The 17,454-nt window shown below is 42.6% G+C and overlaps 1 protein-coding gene and 1 long non-coding RNA gene across 10 annotated transcripts in view; one reads left to right on the top strand and one right to left on the bottom strand.

Moving 5' to 3' along the window:
• MYRIP (myosin VIIA and Rab interacting protein) overlaps positions 1–17,454 on the bottom strand; it is a 210,016-nt gene that overhangs the window by 3,338 nt on the left and 189,224 nt on the right. For all 3 annotated transcript variants that reach the window (XM_084986612.1, NM_001161754.1, XM_084986613.1), the window contains 5 exon segments: positions 16,468–16,662; positions 9,723–9,884; positions 5,154–5,258; positions 4,986–5,046; positions 3,456–3,574 (listed from right to left, as the gene is read on the bottom strand). In XM_084986612.1, the coding sequence (XP_084842738.1) occupies positions 3,456–3,574; positions 4,986–5,046; positions 5,154–5,258; positions 9,723–9,884; positions 16,468–16,662 (642 nt within the window).
• Positions 1–17,454, top strand: part of LOC110256427 (uncharacterized) — a 193,100-nt gene that overhangs the window by 132,030 nt on the left and 43,616 nt on the right. For all 7 annotated transcript variants that reach the window (XR_014822802.1, XR_014822799.1, XR_002337915.2 and 4 more), the window contains exon 3: positions 4,255–4,327. This is a non-coding gene — a long non-coding RNA (uncharacterized LOC110256427). The remainder of the gene's footprint in view (positions 1–4,254; positions 4,328–17,454) is intronic.

Below are 17,454 nucleotides of genomic sequence, written 5' to 3'. Positions count from 1 at the left end.
GCTAGAGCAGCAACCCAAGCTGCTGCAATGACAATGCTAGATCTTTAACATGCTGTGCCACAAGGGAACTACTTATTTTTGTCTTGAATTAGCATATAATTTTTTTTTCTATTTTCGATTTTTCCAAAGAATAAGCTCTTGCATTTACTATCATTTTTATAGTTTTCTGGTTTTAATTAGTTGGTTTGTGCATTTATGTTTTATGTCTGGAATTCAGTGTCTAGTTCACACTTCTTCCTTCTTTAATAATGAAGAAAGATTTAATGCTGTTAATTTGACTCAGTGTGGCTCTATATGTATTCCATTTGTTTTGATATATGTAATGTTTTCATTTTGTAAAAGCTCTGGGAATTAGCTTTTCTCTTTAATTCAATAGTTACTCAGAAATGCGTGAGATGTATATGTTGTGTGAATGAATGTGTATACTTGTGTCTGTTGGTACATGTGCTTTATACCTTCCGAGTAGGGTTTCTGACTATTTTAACTCTTGTTCTTATTTTCTACATTTGCCCTATCCAGTATGGTAGTCACTTGTGGATGTCTACATTTAGATAAATTAAAATTAAATAAAATTTAAAAATCAATCCCTCCAAGGCAGCCACACTCCAAGAGCTCAGTAGCAACTTGTAGTTCATGGCTAACTCTGCAGATATAGAACACCAGCATCATTTCAGAAAGTTCCTTTGGATATACTGAGTGCTATTTGAGATTGTTTTTTTGGCATTTAGGTCACTGAGAATAGTTTTATACTTCCTACTATGGGGAATTTATTGAGGTTTTCTGTATAGCTGGTAAAAATCAATTTTGATAAATGAGCCATTGATGATGCTTGGGAAGAAAAAGAATTCTCTGAGGTATAAAGTTAGATATATTTTTCGTTTCTTTTCTTTTTTTTTTTTTTGGTGTGTGTGTTTTTTAGGGCTGAACCCACAGCATATAGAAGTTCCTGGACTAGGGGTGGAATCGGAGCTGTAGCCACCAGCCTACACCACAGCCACAGCAATGCCAGATCAGAGCTGTGTCCTAGACCTATACCACAGCTCACGGAAACACTGGATTCTTAACCCACTGAGCAAGGCCAAGGATTAAACCCTCATCCTCATGGATACTAGTTGGGTTCATTACTGCTGAGCCACCATGAGAACCCCTATTTCCTAATTAAAGCTTAATATTTACACTATTAAAACTGTCTGATTTGCATTATTTGTGGTGTACTGGTCTTCCAAGGGCTAATAAGGGACCTTTAAAGTCATTACTCATAGCACAATAAATTGTGCTGCTCTATTGTTTGCCAATTCAAGAAAGGGTCATATTTTACTTACTTTATCAATATCTAAAACATCCTTCCTCCTTGTTTCTTCTGAGTGCTAAGAAGCCTTGGATTCTATTTTGTTTGAAAGTGGCATTCTTGACCTTTCTTTCTCTTTTCTTTTGCTATCTTTTTAGGGCTGCACGTGCAGCATATGGAAGTTCCCAGGCTAGGGGTCAAATCAGAGCTGCAGCTGCTGGCCTATGCCACAGCCACAGTCACAGCCACAACAACGTGGGATCTGAGCCGTGTCTGCAACCTACACCACAGCTCATGGCAACTCCAGATCCTTAACCCACTGAGGGATCGAACCTGTGTCCTCACGGATGCTAGGCAGATTCGTTTCCACTGAGCCATGACGGGAACTCCTGCCTTTTCTTTTTTGTTTACATTTGTTTAGCAAATATTGTCCTTTCCTTCTTTTTTAACTTCTCTGTGTTATTTAAAGTCAATTTATTAAAAAATAATTTATTGAGGTGAAATTCACAGAACATAAAACTAACCATTTAAAAATGAACAGTTCAGAGTTCCCGTTGTGGCTCAGCAGTAACCAACTGGAGTAGCATCCATGAGACTGGTTCGATCCCTGGCCTTGCTCAGTGGGTTAAGTATCTGGTGTTGCCGTGAGCTGCAGTGTAGGTCGCAGACACAACTCGGATCTCGTGTTGCTGTGGCTGTCACACAGACCATCAGCTACAGCTCTGATTCAACCCCCTAGCCTGGGAACTTACATATGCTGCAGGTGTGACCCTAAACACACACACACACACACACACACACAAAATAACAACAATTCAGTGGCATTTAGTATATTGACAATTTGTGCATCCACCACCTTGATCAAATTTCAAAACATATCATCACTCCCAAGTAAAACCTCTCACCTACTGAGCATTTCTTCCTACTCCCCCTCCTCAGAGTCCCTGGCAACCACTATCTGTGTTCTATCTTTCTAGAAGGTAATTTATTTTTAACTACCTTATTTGTAACAGATTCCTTCCCTGGCCCTAGTAGTGTGCTCTTTTAGTGTGATGATGCATCTTTAGCTCTTTGACGTAACAGCCAGGAGCCAGGTAGCTGGATTTTGAAAGGTCAGGGGTGATGGCTGGCCAATGAAGCAAAGGCACCGGATAGCACTGTTGCTACATGGGTGCCTAAGAGACACAGAAGTTGGAATTTAAAAAGGAATGTCCACATTATGCCATTACCTGATGCTTCCATGCTCATGACACAGGCACAATGAGGGGTAGGAATGGGAGGGAAGTGACAGGTGATACATAAAAGGAAACAATAGATTTGCCCTTGCTTCAATCTTGTCACCCAGTCAACATCTGCCCTCAGCATAGCTGGTATCACTGAGGCAGTTCAGCTGAGTCATCACCTCCCATACAAGCAGCATCAAGCACTGGCCAAAATTCTAAAGCATATGTTAGTGTTAGGGTAATAATCTATTATCTCCTTCTATATGATCTCCAGATTTATGCAGAATATCTACTCTCCCTTTCTTTGCTGCATTTATGGGCAGCTGCTGAGGTTTTTGTTTTTTTGTTTTTCCCCCCCAGGAACACAACAACTAATTAGTGGTTAAAAAGACATTTAAGGGAGAGTGAGTATGAATTAAAAACAGAATAAAAACTCTTACATCTCAACCATTACACTGCTGCATATGTATTTTTATTTCTCTTATCTCAAACCTGGTTCCTATAAGGAGCTGGATATATAGCTGAGAGAATGTATCCACACATCAAAGAGGTTAGCAACATGAGAACCCCCTCACGCAACCAACAGACCATGAGACCATGCAGGAATGAGACCATGCATGCTGCTTGGGGCTCTGACAGGGAAGCTATGAAAAGAAGGGCTACAGGAAGTTCCCTCTGTGCCTCAGTAGTAACAAGCCTGACTAGTATCCATGAGGATGCCAGGGTTCGATCCCTGGCCTCAATTCTGTGGGTTAAGGATCTGGGGTTGCTGTGGCTGTGGCGTAGGCCAGCATCTGTAGCTCCAATTTGACCCAGCTAGGGAAGCTCCAGATGCTGTAGGTGCAGCCCTGAAAAAAGAGCAAAGGAAGAAAAGAAAAGAAGGGCTACAGAATGGAGGTGCCATCAACAGTGAAAGTAACCAGCATTAAGCAGAGATGACTTACCATCAATTCCTTGGTGGTGCTTTTCCTTTCTTTAGTCCTATTTGTTGAGGAGTCTTGGAGAATGAAGTTGCGGTTAAATGTTTTAATGGTGGTCGCTGAAGATGCCTCTGTTTTTTCAGCTAAAAAGAAACAAATAGGAATAAGTATTATCCAGAAAATGAATCAATGGTTAAGGAAGAAAGATTAGGTGTTCATATTACTTAGATTTTTGTTCTAGCCATGGCATCTCATTCTGGTCCATAGGTCAGACTGTGGAATCTTTTGTTTTGTGTCTATTTTTATGGTGGACCAAATAAATCAAGGCATCATTAATGGCTTTCTGGGAAAAGGTAGCTTGAGATAATCAGCTTACAACTTCTTATTTGCAATTCTGAAATATAAAAGGCTCTAGAAATGGCAAATCTTTATGACTTTGGAGTCAAAATTGCCTGATGGCAAAACCTGATTTAGACTAAGTGGCCATTTCAAATTCTTGTCCCTCCCACTGGGCATGAACATTCTCATTCTTTGCTGCAAAGACATTAATGTGTTTATCAGATGCAGCCCCAGACATCATGGGGAAGGGGCTATTTTGAAATACACAGTACACCTACTATATTATCTTTCTAATGTTCAAAAAATTCGGAAACACATATTGACTCAAGGATTTCAAGTAAGGGATTGTGGATCTGTAATATATTTTAGTTGTGTAAGGCTCTGAGGAATATAAATTTGGTATTCAACAAATGTTTGCTGAACAATGAATGGTGGACCAGAACTCAAACATTATCTTCTGACTTTCTACTCCTCTAATTTGTAGGTCTGAACTTCTAGTTTGGCATCATCATTCTGTGGCTTCCGAATCCAGGGAAAAGGTTAAAAATGTCCAGCAGGTAAGGGTGATATGACTGGCATCATTGAAAACCCTTCCCAATTGGGCCCTTATGTTGGATGCTTTTGGTGCTTTGCCCACATTTCCCTGACAGTCACCATGCCAGCACATTCTGACAGCATCCTACTGCAGGCACCACCACTTTCTCTTGGCCCATAAATGGGGCAGGTCAGAAGTACCAGGGAGCTAATGTCCCCACCAGAAATAATGTTCAAATAAAGATGGGGTTGAAATACCTCATTTCGTATTCTTTGAGCAGGAAACTCAGCAGCACAGTTAATACTTCAGAAGACCCCAGCAGGGTTTAGCTTCATTTGCTCAAAGAAGCATATGATTGGTTGTTACAACTAAGTACATTGTTACAATCTAACTAATGGTTATGACTAAGCATACAACTAAGTACATTGTATTGGCTTATTTCCTTCCCAGAATCATTTCTATCTTCCCTTATCAGTGTTTCTTGGAATTACCTCCTCAAACACATCTTTGTCTCAGGGTCTGCTTGTTGGAGGGATCCAAGTCAAGAGAGACTCTCCACAACAAAGTTCTGGGTGAGAACACCCATTAGAGCTGGTTCTCAAACTCAGATCTCTGAGTTACTCCAAGCGAATGAGTCAAGCTTAATTCTTTGGTGGCTCTGTGGTGTGACTTAAGCATACCTTTCACAGGTGGAGCAGGCAGTTTCCTCCTCTGCTGCCTTGACGTGTCTATGGTTTGTACCTAAAAATAGCACACAGGAATCAGGACACCTTCACAAAGCAAGAGATATTTCATCTTTTGCATTTTCCAGGTCATGCAATATTCCATCGAGGGAGGGACAAACATACCTGGTTCCTTTGCTTCTGATCTCGTTTTCTTGTGAGGCGCCCGCAGGGTGCTATGTTTAATCCTGCAATGGTCAGTGCTGAAATCCTGCTCTCAATATCAGAAATCTTAATGCAACAGAAAGACAGAATCAGTAGGAAGAAAGTCCAGGAGGGGAGAATCTTTGTTTAAAGGGTTATGAATCTATAAAGAACAGCTCTGCTTTGATGTATGCCCATTCATTCATTCATTCATTCATTCAAGTTCCACCAAGAACTTCTCTATCTAGCACTGTAGTGAGAAAATAAAATATAAGCCTTTCCTTGTAAATTTAATTTTCCAGTTGTTACCTCCAGAGCATGTCAACCCTGTTACAGGACCCCAATGGATACATGGAAGCCCAGGGCCCAATGGGAACCCTGACCCAGGGCCCTCTGGCTTAGTATAGGGGTGGAAGGATCAGGAAAGGCATCCATGGCAGGCAGAACTTGATGTGAGCTTTGAAAGGCTAGTAGGATTTGGAGGTCCTGCTTCCTTCTGTGACACCATGAATCCAAAACCATAGCGACAGGTCTTAAGAAGGAGGCCCAGCAGCTCCTCCTCCAAGACCATGTCCTCTATTAAGAGGCCAAGTGGCCTCAAGAAACTCCCTCCTCTCTCTGAGCATCAGTTTCCTTTTTTTTTTTAATTTTGAAAAATTATTTGTTTATTTATTTAAAAAAAATTTTTTATTACTCAAATGAATGTATCACATCTGTAGTTATATAATGATCATGAGCATCAGTTTCCTTGACCATAATATTGGAAGGTTGGAAGAAACTCAGGTTTTTTTTTTTTTTTTTTTTTCCCCAAAAAAATGTTTTAAGAGCTCAAGCCCACTCAGTGCCTGGAAAGAACCTTGGTCCATCTGTGTCCCCAGGGGTGAAGAAGACATGGTCCTTGCTCTTAGTAAAGGGCATTACTATGTGCTGTCACTATGTGGAATGCTTTAAAAACACATGAAAACACTCCTGCTTCATTTATAATCCTATGACATAGGGACCATTTTCTTCATTTTATAGATGAGGAAACGGTGGCGTAGATGGATAAGTGACACACACCCAACATCTCGCAGCAGAGCTGGGAAGTAGTGCCAATGCTCATACTCCTGCCACACTGACCCATTCTCAGAGGCCTTGCCAAGGCCCTGGCAAGGGGAACACTGGAGGAGGCAGCAGGAGGCTGGCAGAGTCCAGGGAGGAGGCTGGGATCACAGCTGTCCTACAGAGATGGCACAGCCTGAGTGCTGTGGGGGCATCAGACAGGAAACCTGAAAGTGGGCCCAACCGCCAATGGGTGTGCCCTCCACCCCATCTCCATCACCTCCCCTTGTTTCTAAGTTATTCTGTGCTGCTCAAGGCAAATGCTAATTCTGCTGCCATTTACTGAGGGCATCTTTGGACAAAGCCCATTGGGGTAGCTGCTATAGGAAGTGCAGAGGGGAGCTCTGAAAGGTCAGTAAATACAGGAGATGCTTTCCTTATCCTGGAGGAGTGGTAATCTTACTTAGATAAGGAGGAAGAGGCAGGGAAGGGCCAAGACTGTGGCAGCTGGTGAAAGAGTCCCAAGTTAAGCTGCTCAGCAGCCAGGCCCCGGAAGGGGCCACGGAAGGGGCCACAGAAAGGGCCACTGTTCAGTCCTTGTCCCTCCCTGACCCCAGATGCCTTCCTGTTTTGATTCTAAATTTCACACTGAGAACTGCATTCCTTTGGTTTATAGATCAATAAATTGCACAAGCCTCTGAGCAAGATTTCAGGCTAAACTTTTATTAGCATTTGCAGCTGGTGTGGATTAGATGCCCACATTCTTTCCTGGAAGCAGTTTTGATGGAGGGCTTTGCTCAGCAGACCCTGAGAGACAGGTCAATGGCGGAGCAGTTGCTGACTGCCAGGCTCTGGAATAAGAAGAGTTAATTTTTCCAGTTTTAGTCCTTGGGTCAAAGGATGAAGAAAGAAAAAAGGAGACTGCTGAAGGCTGATTTTGCCTACATTTTTATCTGTCTATCTATCTATCTGTCTATCTATCTATCTATCCATCATCTTCTATCCAATTTTGTTCAGTTAATTCCTAATACTTCATATCCAGGGACCTTTACATTTGTTATAAGAGGATGACCAATTCAGCTCTGAGTTTCCTGGGAGCCACAGCAAAAAGTCAGTGTAGGACTCTATGTCCGCAAGATAAAGACCAAGAACTCAGAAGAATATCTTTTCCTGATACTAAGAGTTAAGAGAGACCTTCCCCAAGAATGCCCACAGAAATGGCCCTGCAGGATGCAGTGGACAGTGTCCTTAGCACATTCCCCATGGATCATCCTGAAGTCTCCTCTAGTACTGGGCAATCCTATCCCAAAGGCAAACTCCAAGGTGAAAATGTCCCTAGAGGGAGTTCCCATCGTGGCTCAGTGGAAACGAATCTACCTAGCATCCATGAGGATGCAGGTTCGATCCCTGGCCTTGCTCAGTGGGTTAAGGATCCGGTGCTGCTGTGAACTGTGGTATAGGTAGCAGATGTGACTTGGATCCTCCGTTGCTGTGGCTGTGGTGTAGGCTGGTGGCTACAGCTCCGATTTGACCCCTAGCCTGAGAACCTTCATATGCCAGGGGTGTGGCCCTAAAAAGACAAAAAAAAAAAAAAAAAAGTGTCTCTAGAATCTGACCTTATCTAAGACCACACTTCAGCACATCTACCCTCCTCAGTGGGGAGGGACCCTCCTACCATCCTGCAGGATACCTTCTGTGATATCTTCTGTGAGACTCTGTTTTGGACAAGGACAACAAGGAATCTGAAGCTTCCTTCTCTGGCAGCAACAGCAGGACAAAAAGACACTCCACACTAACAAAGGTCCCCACATTGAAGATCCATAAAGATGACGGCAGGGTGATAGTCTGCCATGCAAAGTAAGGACCTTTACGCAAGTGGACACGTGCCTGAGGGCAGAACCAGCACATTTTTCGGAAAACCACAGAGCACGGGCTGGTGAAGAATGTGGGCTGTGAGGTCAGAAAGACTTGAGTTAAAAATCCTGACTTCATTACTTTCTATCTATTTGACTTTGGGTTAACCATTCTGAGCCTCAGTTTCCCCAGATATAAAGAGGGAGAATAACAACAGCCCTTTCATAGGGTTGCTAAAAAGACTAAATGCAATCATAAAGTTAAGGTTAAGAGCAATTCCTGGCACAAACTAAGATTCATTGATATGAAGTATTATTGATGACATTAATATAATCTTTAACAATGACTAATAAATTAATAGGCACATTCAAACACATGGAAAATGGACATTTTGGACTCCAGGATTTTCTGCCATGAAACATGGTTCCAGTAACTTAAGCCTAGAAAAATTTGGAAGCACAAATAACTAGTTATGCAAGAAAACCCTCCCCAACACCCATAAACAACAGTACTGCCTGCTAAGCCATTCGAGAAGTATTTGTAGCAAAATATACTCCTAGAAAACAAAAGATTTTGATTCTACGTTATGTAAGATTGACTATTAAATTGATTAAATGTTGAGTGGCATTTGTGGAAAATGATTTTTATTTGAGAAAGAGTTGTTCTTCGGCCATTCTCACTGGTAATAAACAGTCAATACGGCGATCTGTGATGATCCTAGCACAGAACTGGTGCCCTTCCCTTCTCAAGAGTGCTTAATGATGTCAGCAGCTGTTGTGTTTTTTTGACTCTTTAAAATAAAAATATTAATTAAACAATAATTATCACCTAAGACTGTCACCTCTTGCATGTAGAGGTGGTTTCTACTGATCCCAGTTCTCCCAAGGCTGCAGTTGTAAGACACAGTGTCTACAGAAATATCAGTGAACCAGGGGTCTATACTGAGCTTATGAGGCAAAGACCAGCATTTCTCATGGGTCCCTGAGTATACTTATGTCTATGGACCTCAGTTTGAGAATCAGTTACTTAGTCCACAGTCAGTTCTGATTCAGAGTCAGAGGCCAAGGGAATATCCATGAAAACTGTGAGCAAGTATCTTCAGAAAGTTATAGATAATATGGTAACTAATTACAAAACAGCCATATATAAATCATACAAAATACTGGTCTAAGAAATCTACGCTTCATTTTTCATTCATTTAATTACCGATCACCAAACGCTTGTCGGGTATTATGCTAGGCACTGGAGTTACTGTGTTAAGCTAGACAGTTGCAGTCCTATCCTCAAGGAGCTTTTAGTCTACCATGGGGGAAACTGGCATTAAACAAGTAATCAACAGTGTGATAAAGGTTAGGGAAGGGTGGTCTTGGGTGGAATTGGAGGCTCTGTTGCAAGGGTCAGAGAATTTGTCAAAAAGGAAAGTGGCATAGGTTTTAAAGAGATATATTATCAAAGCCATAGTGTGGGGAGAAGAAGGGTGCACTTTAAAAAAGGAGGGTGTGGTGGAATCACCTGGAAGGACCATGTCCACACGAGTCTGCTGGAGATGGCAGGAACTGACAGAAACAAAGGCTTTGAAATGATTCTTGTGGAAGTTGGGGTGCACTTTTCTTTTGCCTGCTGGTCTCCAATCTGAGCCATGAGGAGAGGTCTTACCTGGATCTCAGCGTGGTGGACCTGGGCAGCTGCCGTGGCCACTTGGTCCTCCAGATCTGCCAGTTCAGTCTCATCAGTGCCACTGTGGATGCAGCGGGCGGCATCCTCTAGCTCACTTAGCTGGCCTTCGAGTCCATACACAGTGCCTGCCGCCAGGTACACCTGTAGAGGAGATGTGGCCATTGAGCTCAGGTCTGTGTACAGCAACACAGGATCCAAGCTGCGTCTGCGACCTACACCACAGCTCACGGCAGTGCTGGATCCTTAACCCACTGAGCAAGGCCAGGGATCGAACCTGCAACCTCATGGTTCCTAGTCGGATTCGTTAACCACTGAGCCATTATGGGAACTCCTGGTGGGGTCCTTTTATGGGATGCCGTAATTCAAGGGAGTGAGAGACCTAGACTCCATGTTGGCAGAAAGAGACAGGGAGGGCCCCACTTATAAACATTCTTTGGGCTTAAATGGTAGCCGGAGGTCTGGCTGCCCCCTCACTGTCAACCACACCTCCTCTTTCCCCCAACCCTTCCTGCAAGAAAAAGTGACTTTTAAGTTTAAAAGTATGATAAAAATAAGACAAAAATACATGACATCGACTACATAAATTGTGATTTTACCCACTATACCAACTACACTATCAAGGCAGAAGAAACAAAGAGAAAAACTCATGATGCTTTTCCAATACAAATTTTGATTGGTATTTAGTAATGGGAAAGATTCAAAATTTTTCAGGTTGAGAATCAGGTTAAGAGAATGAAAATACACCTGAAATTTCTAGCAGGAAAATACTTTATTTCTTACCAAATAGTGTGATGTTGAAAAGAATATAAAATCTATTGATGGTCAATTAAGATAGTTTTTTGGAACCTGCTGAAGATTAAAGATAAAATAAGGTAAAGGAAGTAATTTGAAGGAAGACTAGAGGAAAAATGACTTTGGCTTTTGAATTTATGAGGTGGGCCTCATAAAGGTGAGCAAAGAGAAAGTAAAACCGTTTGTTGGAATAATTCAGGCTGATGAATGCCGGCCATGGTGAATGAAACAAATGCTCCTTCAGCCTAATTAAAAATATGATTAAACAACAGACAGTACAGCCCAAGGAACTAGGTGTATCTAAAGAAGGTAATTACTTAAAGAAAGGCTCCTGAGGTTTAATCAATGTATACAAAGCTCTAAACATGGTAATCACAGCTATTTCAAGTTGATTTGAATAATATATACAGTCAGTCCTTTAACAATCCCTTTAACTAAATTAAAAATATTGCAGTTAGGCAAGTGAAGAGCTGCTCACACAGATCATGCACATCTTTTGCACTGAGTGATGCCGAGTGTTGGTGAGGAGGACAAAGAATACTGAGCATCTCCGTCAATTCCTTGGTGTGATTCAGGCATCTTCGTGAAAACTGGCAATTTTACAAAACATTTTAGAGTGGAGCAAGGGCAAGGGCAGGTTTGATGAAAGCAAATTTGACTGTGTATCACTAGGCACGGTTAGCTGGGCCGTGAGAGCTTCCAGCAGTGACTGACACAGCAGACGTCACGCTGAGTGATGCATCGGTCATACAGGAGGTCATGAGTCACATGTCTGCTGGCAACTGCCCTATACCAGTTTGTGCTTAGTTTTACATTTCTTTGTCATATGCAAGTATTAGAGAACTTCTGTTTCTAAAAGATCCTTACGTTTAATACAGCCATTTGTTCTTGATCCTCAAAACATCAACGCTGTGTCACATGAAGGAAATGATGCATTTTCAAAGCTATTTGGGTAGAGAAATCGCTACAATTTGTCCCTAAAGTTGTGAGTTTGAAAACCTTATCATCAGAGGAGAAGAAAAATTGGAGAGAGAGAGAGAAGGAGAAGAAGGGGGAGGAAGGAAGCGGGGGGAAGGAAGGGAGAGAGGAGAAAGATCAGAGGACAATTTGAGTTTGGATACTGAACTTTTGGTATTCACACCAAAGGTGAAGTTATTTTAATAAGCTAATTTAAAACATAAACTTATAGTTTTGCACAATGAAACAAAATCTGGAGTTATTATTGAAATGAAATAACTTGAGAGTGGCAATGGTTAAACATGACGACATAACTGTGATCTGAGAACCTTGATATTTACAGAATCATACAAAACTCAATTTCGTCATACCCCATGGTTGTATTAACTTAATAACACCTTGTTGTTCTGTCACCCACAGTCATCTGCTAATGTTCCTTATGTTTTTTGCCAAGACAAAGCAATATGAAATCGCTCCAAGTCCTCAGCAAGGCCAGAATGTTCATCTTTTACTCTGTGTTCCCTAAAAGCCTGCTTTCCTGGCACTAGGGGGATGGGGAGAGTCAGTGGTTTGGCACAGAGACCAGCACAACAACAACTTACAAGCAAAGTGATGGCACCTAAAGGACTGGAGGATGATGACGATGGTGAAGATGATGATGATTGTGATACATATTTATTGAGCCAGAGGGCTGGTGCCAGATCCTATGCCTTTATCCACCCTGCCCTATGATGCCCTGACACTTAATCTCGATTGGAATGTCATGACGACGATTTACATTTTAAACATTGGTGTAAAGATACTAGAGTTACTGTGATTATAGATGGACATGACATTGGCTCTCTTACTGGGCTGCAATAACAAAAATTAACATGCTATATAATGAAAATGTTATTCTAGTCTATTTTTAAGAAAATAACCCATTTGAAAAATGTAAACCTGGAGTTGCTTGCTTAATTAAGATCCCCTTTTGGCGAGAAGTGTGGTTACCATGTCTGAGTAATCTATATCCTTTCCAAACTAGTCATCAGAGGGGAAAAAAATTGAATTAATGCCCTTGACCCCATTGATTGTATCCTGGCTTAACCAAACTTTCTCAAAGTGGTTCAAGAGACAAGAATAGGTGTTTCATCAAGGAAGGACTTCATGGTTAAAGCCTCCAGGGTGAAGAACATGAAACATTTTTTTTTTTTTTTTTTGCAGGATGTCTCAGAGTCCTTAATGTGCTAATATGCTTCTCAATTTTCCTAGAAAGAATATATGGGCTTCTCAAACTTACTTGATCTTAGATCATCTTGTTGGAATTGGCTTCCATGAACTACTCTTTGGGGGGCTAAGGTTAGACAGTAACAGATAGTATTTCTTTTCTTGCTTTCTGAGAGCAAAGAGCCACCAGAGTAGCCATGACTAACTTCTAGACATTCTAGTGCCACATCCTCTTCTATGTCGTGGGGGTTGTACAAGGGCTTTGAGAAGGAAGAACAACCTCCTCTGCCTGGTCTTGGATTCTGGGGCAGGGTCCCCCAGGGTCATTCCACTGTGCCTGCTGCTGCTGGTTGTATAGTATAATGTATTTGGCAGAGCTAAAAGGAAGTTGAGACTGTCCCTCCACTGGCTCTGTGGATGGGAATTATGGGGTGCCCTAGGCTATCTCAGTCATTTAGCAAAGATGACAACGAGGAAGGTCTTCAGATGGGGGTGGGAGGGTGAGGGAGTTGACTCATCCCTCTCACTCACAACCCTACATAAATCCACAAGGTGCCCTGTTGGGCCCTACCTTTCACACCACAGGTCTGAGAATGGTCATACTGGTTGTTCTCTGTGACTCCTAGATCCATTTTACATTCTTCTCTGCTTTGTTCTATCTGGATGAACTTGATCACCAAGGCTCCCTTGCTGGCCAGGATGGGTTTGGCCAATGGGAAGCATCAGCAGGAGATAAAAGGCAGGAGGAGAAAGAAGTTAGAGCCTTTCTTCCCCCGCTGTCTCCTTTTCTGGGCTCCATGACAACAGCTCCCACCAGAGAGCGCTCTTCTAAGCTCCAATTCTCCCTGGGCTATACTGCTTGGGGGTAGTGACCACTTCCTCCTCCACTTGCTCTCTGGGCACTGCAGCATCCCTTAACCTTGCCCACACCTGAGTCAATACTCCTTTCCTGAACCTCTCCTCTTCTAGCTAGACCTCCACAGGTCTATCAGTGGAACTTTGTGCTTCCCAGCTCCCTGGGCATTCAATCTGAGGAACCCAGCCCCCACTGTCTGTGCAGGTGAGGCTGAGATTGGTCCAAAGTTCCTCCTGCCTTTAAGGGAGGCAGAGCTGTTTTCACAGCCAGGCAGCAGGTAAGAAATGTCAAAGTAAGAGACTAAGGAAATTCTAAAATCCCTAAGCCCTGCCCTTGCTTAGTGGATTAACAAGGCACTTTTTGAAAATAGGAGGTTAGACATCTGAGTGTGATGTTTTTTGTTTTCTCTAATGTAGCTTTGAAATCTTAAGAAGTCTTAAAGGCAAACATTTTCTTGCACATGTTCTTTTATCTCAGCATCTTGGTCTGCAGAAGCCAATGTTCAGAAGGTAGACTAAGGGTTACCATTTCTATTTCTGCAAGTCCTTGAGCTCCTCAGCACAAAGGAGAAAGGCAGTGGAGGAACGGAGGAGCAGGGGAGCTCTTTGGAGCATAGACAGACAAAAGCCATGGTTTAATTCAATCAGCTGCAGCCAGAGGCCAGTTTAAGAATCAGCCCTGCCCTTCTCCTGCTGCTCAACTGAATTCCATCCTTGAAACAGCAGAGCAAGCAACCTTCCCCTTGCTCTGTGATCTGGTGAACTGAAAGGATAAAGAAAAAAGTCCTCCCTTCTGTGACTCAAAGACCCATGGAATTCAAAGGAACACAGATGGAGTCTCTTTGGAGGTGAAATCTGAAAAGCTGAATGGGGGAAGGGATGGAGGTAGAAGTAGGCAGTTAACTCTTTGAGAACAAGAGAGGCATCTTAGAGGGGCTGGACATGGAGCAGGAAGTTGGATTCCTAGCCTTCCACTGCTGGGGTTTCTGACATCTTGAATCAGTGGCTATGTGGATATGTTTCCAACTCAAAGTGTTAATGAACCCATGAAAAGAAACATGATGTACAATAAAACTCTTCCAATGCATTATATTTTTCAATATACCTCTTAGAGGGGGGGAAAAAAAGCATGCTGTCTTTAAGTGTGCCATGGGGGTTGACGACCATTGTCATTTAAATCTGGATTATTTCACGCATTCTAAGGTTTTTTTTTTTTTTAGGGCCCAACCCTCAGCATATGGAGAGATTCTCAGGTTCTCAGGCTAGGGGTCTAATCGGAGCTACAGCTGCCGGCCTACACCACAGCCACAGAAATGTGGGATTGGATGGGAACTCCCTAAGTTTTTTGGATGCCATATCTTGTAAAAAAAAAAAAAAAAAGTGCCTCCCTTTCCTGGTGAACTGTATCTTTATTTTAATCTTTTCAATTCTGTGTGTACAGGATTAGGGCCATTTTAGGACCATTAGCACCTGAAAGAATTACGTTTTAGGCATATTTAAACAGACACCTGCACATCAAAAGTAAAACATTCCTTTTAAAAAAGGTCTTTATTCATCTGATACAATCTTATAGCAGATAAACACTGGGTACCTTCTCTGTGTCAGGCCCTGGGCCAACAGCTACGGCTGTAAACAGGAAAGGCAGCAAGTCCTGTTCTGTAGGAATTTATATACCCAGTTCCCAATCTGAGCATGACCATGCCCTTGTCTTCCCCTATTCCTCGTCTAACATTTGACAATGTCTGGAGACATCTTTGATTGTCACATCTAGGAGGGGGCAGCTTCTAGGATCTAGTGGTAGAGACCAGGGATGCTGCTCAACATAGATGAGTGAACAGGAAGGGCAACAAAGTGAGGTAAGCAGACCACTTAGGTTTTACGGGAGTCCAAAGGGAGAGAGTCTTCAACTTTCAAAGTGAAAATAATATTGGAATTTTTTTACTTTGAGTCATTTGATTTGTTGTTCCTTCAACTTCCGGCAAAAAAAAAAAACAAAAAACAAAAAAACCAAAAAACTCTCTAATAACATTTCCTGACTTCTGAAACACCATGCATTAGCGCATCCTCATATCAGAGTTGATTCTGCTGGGCCTGGAAAGATGGTATTACCTGACTGGATTTGTATCAAGATTATGCCAACTGGTGATGGTAACCACGGTCTGAGTGGCTCATGTGTCACCCCTAGTTAGCAATGTTGGAAAATTCCCACTGGACCTTTACTGAGGTCTCAACTGTGATGGTAGATAGTTATAGGTAAAAATCTATTACATTCTTTCTTTCCTCAAAAGTTGAAAGGATAGAAAAATCCATTTGGAGCAGACATATCTGTGAAGCTGGGCAGGCCAGTTGTAGTAACCTAAGTTCTGCTGGCAACCAACCTCATTCTCTGTAGTGGCACCGGATCCCCATGGGTCCCTTATATAGTTTCTGCGCATACTCTACTCTCTGCTTCCAAGCTGCAGTGTGCTTTTGTTTCTAACAGCTCAGATCTAGACAGAAGACTGCCTCTGGGCTACTGCAGATACTCTACCTGCATGCAGAGAGACTGAGGGGTCTGATGGCTGTAGAAAGGGCCAGTTCCTTTGCCTCAGATCAGGACAACTCTGAGATGCAACTTATACCCTGGAGTTGCCTGCAGGTTTGGCAGGAAGCTATCTTTGTCTGAGATCATAGCCTGCTTGGCTTTTTCCCTCTTCCTACTCCCTTATCAGCCTTTCCTAGAGCACTTCCCTAATAAATCACTTGAACACAAACCCTCAACTCAGGATCTGCTTCTGAGGAACCCTTCTGAGAATATATTTGCTCTGGTGGTGGTGGGTTCATGTCCTTGCCCTTTTTGTGATGTGTTTCAACATCATCAGCTGCTTCTTCTCACATATGCTACCCTAGACAGAGCACATTCACACAGTCTTACGTTCTCTTCCAGGGAAGTCAGCTGCTCATCCAGTCTCACTTGGTCTGTCCCAAGAGGAAACGTCCCCTTCTCTGTGTCAGGAGGGATAGGCGGGAACTCCCAGGGCCCTGCAGATTCTGCTATCAACTCCTCCGTGGCATTGATGACTTTCAGGACTTCTGTGGAGATGTTGCAGAGAGAAACAGCAGAATACTTCTGTTTGGTCCAATAACAGAGGGAACAGAAGACAAGAACAGCACATTAACAATGATGTAGAAATTCTACATTGTTACGGTGCTCATCCTGAGATGGATTCTGTTATAACACACACGAATATCAATGTGCCAAGGGAATGAGGCACTAAAATATCTACCTAGCCTGAGAGAACTGAGAGGAGGCCTGATGTGACTTGGCCTAGCTTCTATGACTCACAATGAATTATTTCATAGTTTTGTGGAGGTAAGAAGGAGAACTCAAGTGGGAGCTAATAGTTTCATATTCACTACTTCATTCTTTCTGGATGATACTCTTTTTTTTTCAAGAGAGCTTCAGTCACAGACTCTATCAAACTACATTCAAGATGTGTCCAGTGGGTAGCTTTCTGGATGGGGAGTTTGGAGACTTGGGCTCTAGATCCAGCTATAACTTCATCTAGTTATGGGACCTTGGCCAGGCTACTTCCAATTTCTGGAATTCAGTGTTGTCATCAGTACAATGACAGGATTGTAAAGGGTTTTCCTGCAGTCTCTTGGTAGCTACAGTGTGTTAGCCCACACACATATATTCTGAAGCCCATTCTTCTTTGTCTTCCTCCACCATTGAGGCTGAACAGGAAATATACTCCATTTCCCAGCCTCCCTTGCAGCTAGGGGCAGTCATGTGAAATCATTCTGACCAGTGAGCCTGAAGGGAAAGCCTGTGGAGGGGGTTTCTAGCAAAGCTTTTGTTTTCCTCATAAGGTGAACAGATGCAGCTGATGCTCGCCTATCCCCATTTCTCTCTGCCTTG

This window comes from Sus scrofa, chromosome 13 (assembly GCF_054392235.1).
Source record: "Sus scrofa isolate SSC_HxYL_T2T_F1_AM1 chromosome 13, Sscrofa_HxYL_maternal_Yorkshire_Landrace_v2.0, whole genome shotgun sequence".
Taxonomy (NCBI): Eukaryota; Metazoa; Chordata; class Mammalia; order Artiodactyla; family Suidae; genus Sus; species Sus scrofa.
The sequence above is the reverse complement of the archived record's forward strand: the minus strand, read 5'-3'. Positions and strand labels throughout refer to the sequence as shown.